General features: G+C 36.5%; 1 protein-coding gene and 1 long non-coding RNA gene across 5 annotated transcripts; both read left to right on the forward strand.

The window, feature by feature from the left end:
- Nucleotides 1-550: 550 nt before the first annotated feature.
- LOC113284443 (CASP-like protein 2C1) lies at nucleotides 551-2,562 on the forward strand. The gene is made up of 3 exons (XM_026533902.1): nucleotides 551-977; nucleotides 1,105-1,231; nucleotides 2,082-2,562. The coding sequence occupies exons 1-3, from the start codon at nucleotides 790-792 to the stop codon at nucleotides 2,340-2,342; spliced, it is 576 nt and encodes a 191-aa protein (XP_026389687.1). The 5' UTR covers nucleotides 551-789; the 3' UTR covers nucleotides 2,343-2,562.
- A 1,038-nt stretch (nucleotides 2,563-3,600) lies between these two features.
- Nucleotides 3,601-8,594, forward strand: LOC113284444. Of its 4 annotated transcripts, none has more exons than XR_003328149.1 (6): nucleotides 3,601-3,704; nucleotides 4,097-4,304; nucleotides 5,485-5,725; nucleotides 5,819-5,896; nucleotides 5,991-6,327; nucleotides 7,959-8,594. It is a non-coding gene; the product is annotated as an uncharacterized LOC113284444 (long non-coding RNA). The 4 variants fall into 4 exon arrangements; XR_003328147.1 differs by having other exon boundaries at nucleotides 6,114-6,327; XR_003328150.1 differs by having other exon boundaries at nucleotides 3,612-3,704; nucleotides 4,135-4,304; nucleotides 6,114-6,327.
- Nucleotides 8,595-10,389: the final 1,795 nt, after the last annotated feature.

Raw genomic sequence — 10,389 nt, forward strand, 5'->3', positions numbered from 1 at the left:
AGCATATATGTACATTGCGCCGGATGAATGGCCACTGAAATGACAATCTCCTAGTAGGCACCAAATGGGACCACCCCCACAGCAAAATAATGGAGACAACTGAAACTAACACCATACCGTCCACAACTGACAGTAGGTGCATCAATAACAAACACGAGTTAGGCTGAACAGATCTAACTTCTAACAAACCTTTTTTCTTAATTTTTTTCCATTACGGGGAACAGTATATTTCAATCAATGGCCGTCAAATAATTGATATATTGATTAGCCTTGGGGACCTTGGGTCATTTCCAATGTGCTATTATAATCCTTTACCCGTTCGGCAGGGCTTCATTCTAAATCACAATAATCATGGTTCAGTCGGAAAAAAGACTAGTTCAAAACTGAGCTAGACAAGACATGACACGACTCCTTGACCATATATCAACATCAAATGCATTCAAGTTGCAGCAGTAGATTTCATTGTCTTCTTCATTATTAGGGTTATTTTGTTTTTGGTATTCAAGTTTTGACCAACTCTGTTAATTAATTAGAAAATTACTAAAAGAAAATTAGTGAGGCCTAAATGTAATTAAATCTCCCCAACTGCTTGTATCCCGTACTCCTTATCAACTGTCATTTTTGGCTGCTTTATTGTGCTAGAGAGTCTTAATGGACATCTCACTGCTAAAAGGATACCAGTACACACAAAATCTTCCATAATAAGAACTCTTCTTGCACTCATCATTTCATCATCATTCGTTCATACAAGAACAAGATCTAGAGAGAAAGAGATATATCGTCCCAGAGATGAGATTAACGAAGGGAAACCAGAACTGCAACGAGAATTGGATTCTGAAAGTAGAAATTCTATTGAGAATAGTGAGTATAGTAGCATTGGTTATTACTTCTTGTCTTGTTGCATTAGACACTGAGACTGAACTGGTTTTTGGTGTTCTTCATCGGAAAGCTACTGTCAAAGATCTCGACGTTCTCGGGTACGTACGAGTTCTCCGGTCATAAACTTTGTCTCTCTCTATATATATTTTGTGTGTGTCATGTAGGATTATATTGATGTTAATTATGCGTCAAAAAAATATTGATGTTAATTTGTTGCTTTTTCAGGATATTGGTTATAGTGGAAGCAGTTGCTGCTGGTTATAATTTCATTCAGTTATTCAGATGTTTGTTCGTATCAACTTCTTTCAAGACTAGTCCTAAACTCGCTTGGTTGTGTTTCTTGTTGGATCAGGTAACAAATTTTTATTTGCTAGAAATTTATCAAATTATCCATGTGATTATAGATTAACTTGTCAGGAGTCCTCCCTGAATCTGCCAAGTGAGGCCGGTGGCGGAGCCAGGTTTATAAGTAAGAGGAGCCAAGAAAAATAAATCACTGTGGGAAAAATGATAATTTAGAAGACAGATTTATAGGTGGTTTTATGAAACTCCGCATAAATAAGCTTTAAGAGCAAGAAGTGGAGTCGCCATTACTGTTAGATTGAAAAACCTAAAACTATAATTTGCAAAACGAAATCTTGTTAATTAGATCATTTGTTAATTAAGATGACTAACTATCAAAACCACCCATAAACCCAACTGTAAGTTGTTGTGGTGCTTATCTCAAGTCCCATTCACGGGATATTGCGTACCAACCATGCATTGAGGAGTTAATGAGATGGGGGGACTAGAGTTATGTGATAATTTCCAATAAAGCTTCAATGGTTGATGTATATACACGTGAGTTTGTGCAGTATAGGTTGCTTTCTCTCAATCAATGTTGGTTGCGATTCTTGGTGACGATATGTGGACAAACGATAAATGTTTATATCAATTCACAAGTACTGTGAAACCCCACAATTAAGCGTCATTGCTTATTTGTGCACCGGACAGTGGGTTTTGCAAAAAATTGCATATATATACATAACTTTTAGGAGGCGGTTGACAAGTGGGGCAATTGCCCCCACTTGCTTGTACCTGACTGACTCTGACCTTCCTTTGATGAAAAAATCTAGTGAAAAATTGTGTGATCGACAATCAGTTTTTCCTTTTCTTTACTAAGTTGTCATTTGGTAACTCTTGTGTTATGTTTGCTTAAGCAGATAGCAGCGTATGTTAGCTTTGCAACCAATTCCGCGGCAGCTCAAGCTTCTCTGTTAGCTATAACAGGTGCAGACGTTTTCCAGTGGCTGAAACTTTGCAACATATACACAAGATTTTGTTTCCAGATTGGTGGTTCTCTTTTTTGTGGCTTTCTTGCATCTTTGTTGATGGCTGGAATCTCCTCCATCTCAGCTTTCAACCTCTTTAGGCATTATTCCTCAAAGGATCACTTCCTTGTCTTCCTACCTCGACGAAAGTGATAATGCCATTGCTAAATTTCTAAGAGGGTGTTTTATGTGTGGAGCAAGTCAGGCACGGCCAAGCATAGCTCTATGATATTGCAATATACTGAAGTAAAACCTTACATTGTTGTCCCCAAAATATTTGTTTCCAAATGATTTGATTTTAAGTCCCATCAAGGACATATGTGCAAAAACACTGGTAAATTAGCGATGAAATGAAGATACATGTTATGCTTTCCCTTGTTTTCGATGCCATTGATTCATCCAACTACTCTCCGAATACATCAAGCAACCCTCATACGCGTCTTTCCAAAAATTGGTGTTCACTGCTTGTAGCATGCACAAAGGAAATTCATCTTGAAATTTTCTATTACGAAGATGTCTAGGGAAAGGACTTCAAAGTAACTAGCTACATGGACAACGATATTGGTTTTCAGAATCTTCAGATGCACTACGAAAAGTTACTTTTTGAAGTAAAAAAACCAAAAAAATACACCACGAAAAGTTACTTTCTGAAGTAAAAAAGTCAAAAAAATAAGAATAACTTCTTGAAGTAGAATTTAGAAGTAAAATGTTTGGTCAAATGTTTTTGATTCACAAAATGTTAAATTTTTGGCTTTTAAAAGCCACTCTGAAATTATTCATCCAAACTAACTTCTAACTTTTTTGTTTCCAGAAGTAAAAAATCAACTTCCGGAATGGTATCGAAACAAAAGTAATTTTTTTTTACTTTTGACTTCTACTCAGGTATAGAAACCAAAGAATCTTAAAACGACTTCGAGAAGCAAAAAAGTAAAGTTTCTCTATTTTCGCTTCTGATTTTTGTTTTTGACTTCTGCTTCTGATATCCGAACACACCAAAAGTGTGTTTGTTTTCTGCTAACTCAGCGTCTGAATCCATTCCGGCGCTGACTCGGCTCGAGTCAGTTTGTTTGTTTGTTTGTTTTATTTTGAGTCAGATCTGACTCACGATCTGACTCAGACATAACCCCTCACTCAGACCCATTTGAGTCAAGGAATAAAATGCCCCTGATTCATGGGATCGAGCCACTGACTCATATATTTTTGAGTCATATCTGACACAAAAAACATCGAATTAGATCCAGATGAATCAGGTGATATCACTTAGATCCAGACGAATCAGATTCCGACGACTAAGTCTCGAAAAAACAAACAAGGTGTTAAGTGGATCTCTTATTCAGATAGGGCTACAGGCCCGCAGTATATTTCCGGGTCACAAAAGTTCTGTATGACCCGATATTTCTTCTTGGGGAACCTCAAAGTGGAGGAAAAACAGAAAGAATGTCAAGCTGCTTCACAGAAAATGGAAGCAGAGAAGAAGAAGAAGAAATGGCACCTCAATTGCTTCACAGAGTACAGGTATTTTTCTTCCTATACGTATGCCTCAATACTTTGCCTTAAATAGGTCTAAGTGATTCAACTTTATCAGAATAGTATGAATTGAAGAGCAGAATGTTTAATCAGGGTTCTTTGGAGATTTTTTTTCTTTCTTTTTTTGATAAATTCATATACATTCTGATATGCCCACTATCAAGTTTCATCAATTTATGATAGGGTTTATCATCTTAGGGAAACACTGTGTAAATTTTAGGGGTTCTGTATTCTTATTGAGCTTAGCTTATCCGGTAGTCTAGGTTATGTATGAGCATGAATGCATGATAGGTTCCCTAATACTTGTGTCCCAACAAAGCACTACATAGTTAATGGGAGATTCGGGGGAGTTTGATGATTTGTTTGGTTCCTGATTGCAGCAGTTCTAATCAGGTTGTAAAAATATCTGTTTACTCAGTTTCTGATGTGGATGATGAAATAGACTACTCTATCAAGCAAGAATTATGATACAAAACTTGATAATAAAGATGAGTTATGGGTTCACATGGAAAGAAAAGGTCGTGACGACTCGGATGCTGTTCTTACTTGTCCAGCTTGTTTTAGTACCCTTTGTGTTGAATGTCAAAGGTATGCACATTTTGATTCATTTATTTAGCCGCATCACCAATTATCCTATATTCGTGTTTTTAATACCATTGATATATGCTTAATGCCTCAATGTGATGGTAGGTTCCCTTGATTTCTTCCATACTTTGTCTCTTACTTCAATTGTCTTCGCTCCTTCTGTTGTCTATGAGAAGCTGCTATTTAGTAATATATCCACATGAACATACCCGAAAGTAAGCTGAAATTTTCACCAAGTCATAAAGCTTAAAACATCCTCCTTGTTTCTTTTTAGCTTTTTATTGAGTTGATAATATAGTTTTAAGGCATGATTGCTTATGCCAATTGGATGCTATGTTATGCTGACTGCAGTCGTTCGAGGCTTGGATGTTCAATTGCCCAGCTTTAAGTAAAATATTAAAATGTTGTTGCAAAAATAAGAAGCAGTGTCCTTATTGGTTAAGTTTAAATTTTGAACGTCAAACTATTTAACATGCTATATTGTTAAACAGTGAACTTCATTCTGCTGGTAGATCAAGTGAGGTCAAATTGATTATTCAGGGCCTTCAGGCTGAGTCTATCAGTGGGGTTGGGGGTTAAAATGTTTGCATCTAGGGAAGGTATCAATTGTGGGGTGGTTGTGAATTGTTTGAGCTTCTTATAATGAGCCTCTCACTCTTTATAGTGAAAAGCCATGTATGAATTGTGATTAGGAGGCTCTTGTGGAATTCTATTGATTCTAGAGGTTTTTCCTTGGACTTTTAGTTTAAAACGATAAGGTGAAAGGGTCTACCCTTCCTGGGTTTTTGTAGCTAAAGAGAGTCACTTTCACTATAGGACGTTAAGAGAGCTTGAAAAGGAAGATAGGAAGAAAGAAAAAGAAACTAGAGCTTTGTTTTACACTTTCATGAGATTTCTCGGGAAATGTTTTTAAACCCAAAAGCTTGATCATATCTTGTAATTGTGGATTGCTTTATAAAAAGGTTTACCTAGTCGGAGGGGAAGCATACATCTCTAATTTGGGTAAGAGTATGTGCGACCTTAATTCTAATGCCTAGAAGAAAATAGGAAATTTACTCCTGATAATTATAAAGTCATCTCATCTACCTCAAGAGTCGGTTACAGTCAATGTCCGCATACATATCTATCAAAAATTCTGAAGGTGATATCTGTATACCCCCTTAACATGATCCGGTTTCTGTAGACATGGAAAGTACCTCACGCTATACAGAGCTATATTCATCGCCAACTGAAAGATCAAGATTAATCAAGTTCTGCGACCAAGTTATCAAAAACCAAAGACCAGTAATAACAAGTGGAAGAGATGGTGGTGGAATAGATGAAGTGGGTGCCTCAACTAAGGAAACATTTCAACCTGTGTGGTGCATAGTATTGCAACCTGAGGCGAATGTACGAGGAAGCAGCAAAACTAGTGGGCTCTTTCTGTGAGTAGCACCTCTTATTCTTATGCCATTGTTTGTGTGGTACTTTTATTGACAAGTCTGTCAAACCTTATCCCCCCAAACCATTACTTTCAGAGAGCATTTTTGCGTACGGAGGAACAAGCAGTGGAGGACATACCACGACTAAATTTATACTACGACTACAGGGAGAGGGTAAGCAGAGAGCTGTCCACTTATTGGTTTTTGTCGATCTGTATATGTAGTTTCTTTTTCGATTCTTAGAAACATTGGTGTTTACTGCTTGTAGCAAGCACCAAGGAATTCATCTTTAAATATTCTACAATGAAGCTGTCAGAGGCCTAGAACTGACTCCTGGACAACAATATTAAGTAGGATGTCTAATTAGATTGGGCCACCGAATATTTTCCAGGACATGGAAGTGCTGTGTTGCGATTCCAATATTTCTTATAGGGGCAACCTCAAAAATGCGCCCGAAACTAGCCCTTGATAGAGAGTGGTGGAGGAAAAAGAAGGAATGGAGACTCAAGATGCAGCAGCTTCACAGAAAATGGAAGTAGAGAGGGCAAAAGAAGAAGATGAAGATGAAGAAGAAATGTCATCTCCAACTGCTTCACAGAAGACAGGTATTCTTCTCCTTGTTATAAATTTAGACTGATTCAAAATATGAATTAGGTAGCACATTGTTTTAATCAGTTTTCTTTCAAGATTTGATTTTTGATAAATTCCTAACAAATTCTGATATGCCCATAATTTTTATTTACCCATTTTATCTTACTTTAGGATAGATTCTATCACCTGTTCATCTTAGTGAGACATTGTGGTAGCTTCGTGGAACCTAGCTTACCTATGAGTCTAGGCTATGTATAAGCACTTAATATGAGATTTGGGAGTTTAATGAAGTTCTAATCAGGTTATTTAATTATGTGCCATTACTCAGTTTCTGATGATGATGATGAAATAGGTTAACTCTGTCTCTGTCAAACAAGAGTTTTATGATCCAAGACTTGATAATAGAGATGAGTTATGGGTTCACTAGGAAAGAAAGGGCCGTGATTCTGTTGCTTTTCCTACTTGTCCAACTTGTTTTACTACGCTTTTCTTAGCATGTAAAAAGTATGCACATTCGATTCATCTAATTATTCGTACTTACAAATATTCTCATATTCTCATGTTTAATAGTATGCACATTCGATTCATCTAATTTGCTGTACGTCTAATGCCTCAATGTAATGGTAGGCACCCTTGATTTCATCCATTATGTGTCTCTGATTCTTTCCTTCTCTTGTTTATGATAAGCTGCTACTTAGTAACATATGTTACATATATCCATATGAAAATGCCCAAAATTGTTCTTGAAGCTGAATTTTTGACCATGATTTAAAGCTTAAAATATCCTCCTTGTTTCTTTTAAATGAGTTGATAATCAAGTTTTATGGCATAGTTGCTTATGTGTAATGGGATGTTATATTATGCGGACTGTAGTCCTACATACACACTAGTAGAGGCTTGTAAATTGGTCAATTGTCCAACTTTAAGTAAACTACCAAAATATTTAGCATGCTGTATCCTTTACTCTTTTATTTTTTAATAAGGAACTTGATTCTGGTAGTAGATCAAACGAGGTCAAATTGATGGTTCAGGCAGAGTCTATCAGTGGGGTTAGGGATCAAAGTGTTTGCATTTAGGGAAGGTATCAATCGTGGGGTAGTTGTGAAATGTTTGAGTTGCTTAGGTTTCTGAAATCAACTCCATGAAAGCAGCAAAAGACAAAACAAGAGTTTTAATAAGCCACTCATTCTTTATAGTGAAAAGCCATGTACGAATTTGTGATTAGGAGGCTCTTGTGGAACACTAGTGATTCCAGATTTTTTCCTTGGACTTTTAGTTTAAAATGATAAGATTAAAGGGTCTACCCTCGCTGCTATCAACCGGATGTCATTTCAGTTTAGCATGAAAAGAGAGCTTGAGCGGAGAAAATAGAAGAACATAACTAGAGGTTTGTTTTACACTTTCATGATATTTCTCAGGAAATGTTTCTGAACTTGAAACCCTTGATCATATCAAGTAATTGTGGATTGCTTTCTCAAAAGGTTTACCTAGTAATAGGGGAAACATACAATTGTAGTTTGGGTAAGAGTCGTAAGACAATGTGCCACCTTAATTCTCATACTCATAAATCATCTCATTTACATATCTATAAAAAATTCTGAAGGTAATATTTGTATACCCCCTTAACATGATCTGGTTTCTGTAGGCATGAAAAGTACCTTACACAATACATAGCTGTATTTGTTGGCAACTGCAAGATCAAGATTAGTCAAATTCTGCGACGAAGTTATCATAAACCAAAAACCAGTGATAAAGGTGGAAGAGATCATGGTGGATAACCCATTTGAAGACGACACTGGCCAAGATTGGACAGAAGAAGCGAAAAGCCCATCCAGCTGCTCTTGTCCTAGTAAAGAGACGCAACTCGCATCTGTTTATTCAGGTATCATTTGGTCTTCAGATTCATTGATGAAGTGGGTGCCTCAACTAGGAAACATTTTAGCCTGCGTGTTGCATATTTTGTTCAACAGAAGTTGGTGTCGTCGCCAATGATGAGGTTTATCATTTCTTCATTATTCTTCATAGTTAGTTTACATTTCATAGAAACCAGATACCTATAAATTCATTTTTCTTAGTCCTGTTTCTTGTTTCCATTGTTCATCGTGTGATTTTGGGTTCTAGATCAAAATAGTCAATACTAGATCTAGTTATTGATACGGCAGGAAGTTCTAGTTCTTTATTAAATAATTGTCCTGAAAAACCAAAAACTCAGTATAATCTGGTTCCGGGTTGCCTGTCATAATCTCGCCTGGAGATTATATTCTTCAACACTTTTCATTTATTGGCCCCTACTTTGTCTGTTCCCCGGATATGCTAGCGAAATGAAGGGTTTCTCTCCTATCTTTTATCATGCTAAATGAAATTTTTAGAATTTTTTATAGGAAAAGAACACAAATAATTCAAGGAGTGGGGAAGTCTGGAATGATTGAATATAACCCCATAGATCAATATTCTTATTACAATCTGTTTTTTATTATACGTGTTTGCGGGAATATAGTAAACTATGAACTCGTTTTGTCATGGTTGTATAAATATATATAGTTTCTTGTGTATATAAGTGACCTGTTATTCGTCCGAAAAGGTATCAGGAAAACAGGAATATTTTTGGAAAACACTACTAGTTTAATCGAGGGATATGGGGCATTTTATCATCATACTGTTGTTTCTGGATGTTGTAGTTGTACTACTAATATAATAGAGGAATAACAATTCATAGCTTATCTTTTGATAATTTGATTTGTGGAGCCAGCATCATAATCTCTAATATACAGCGGGTATAGAATACTGGTTTCTTGATTTGTTTAATGGGCTTTTCGCGCATGCCAACTATTTTCACTCTTACTGCGGGGCATTCACCCCGTAATGTAAATTGTACTCGTCCGTCTCAGTAAAAATTAAAGTATCACTTTTTATGAGACAGAGGTAGTTTTTTTTAGCACTGCTCGGGGTTTCAGCTTTGGCAAGCACGGATTTTTTTTTTTTTTTTTGACAACTCTTGGAGCCTTGGACCCTAAATGGTTGAGTGTGCCTTTCTAGTGTGGGTCAGTAAGGCATTTACTTCCGGTTTGCCACACCTACCTAATTGCAGTTGTGAGTCTTACGATCACCAGAGCAGCTTAGTTTTTTGTGGGGCGTCTCTTGTTCCATTTTTGGGATGTTTACGTTAAAAGAGATTTGATCAAAAATGAACCAAATAGCTGTTGTCAGATTTTTGCTGGACAATGCTAGGTGAAATGTCTTTCCTTTAGTGTGTATGCCACCAAGGTAGGATTTGAAATTACTGAGATCCAAAGCATCAATTTTTCCACACTGTAAAAAGATAAATATTGAGCAACATTTATTGACGTACTTAGATTGACACTATCTAGGTGTGAGCTTAAGCATCCAGTTTTCCACAGAATAATTCTTTTCAATGTATACTTAATCTTAGTGGACAAAACCGGGGCCTTGTTAATATAGATTTTTGCAGGTCTAGGCATGGCGTATAAAAAAGAAGGCTATTATTGGGGCGTTACACTTCAATAGAGAGACTTCATTTGGATTCTCAATGTCCAAAAAAGTGGTTATGGGATATCCTAACACATATACAAAATGTCTAGATTACCCTTTCAATAGAAGTGATTTTACGTCCAGGTTTGGATTAATTCTAACCGTAGAATTTTATTTGCATGTAATTTTACGTCCAGGTTTGGATTAATTCCAACCGTAGAAGCTCATTTTACGTCCAGGTTTCTTTCAATTCCAACCGTAGAATCCGATTTTACGTCCAGTTTTCTTTTAATTCCAATCGTAGAATCCGATTTTACGTCCAGGTTTGGATTAATTCCAACCATAGAATTTTATTTGCATGTAGTTTTACGTCCAGGTTTGAGTTAGTTCCAATCATAGAAGCTCATTTTACGTCCAGGTTCCTTTTAATTCCAACCGTAGAAGTGATTTTACGTCCAGGTCTGAAATATTTCCAACCGTAAAAGTAATTTTTCGTCTAGATTTGGATTATTTCCAACCGTAGAAGTTTATTTTACGGCCAGTTTTTCTTCCCACAAAAGCTTTGTCCCAGAATCACCAAGTATACA

This window comes from Papaver somniferum, chromosome 5, assembly GCF_003573695.1.
Source record: "Papaver somniferum cultivar HN1 chromosome 5, ASM357369v1, whole genome shotgun sequence".
Taxonomy (NCBI): domain Eukaryota; kingdom Viridiplantae; phylum Streptophyta; class Magnoliopsida; order Ranunculales; family Papaveraceae; genus Papaver; species Papaver somniferum.

Coding starts and splice junctions, on each gene's coding strand:
- LOC113284443 (XM_026533902.1), top strand. CDS start 790: ATGAGATTAACGAAGGGAAACCAGAACTGCAACGAGAATTGGATTCTG. Junction 978..1,104: donor AAAGATCTCGACGTTCTCGG/GTACGTACGAGT, acceptor TTGCTTTTTCAG/GATATTGGTTATAGTGGAAG. Junction 1,232..2,081: donor TGTGTTTCTTGTTGGATCAG/GTAACAAATTTT, acceptor TTGCTTAAGCAG/ATAGCAGCGTATGTTAGCTT.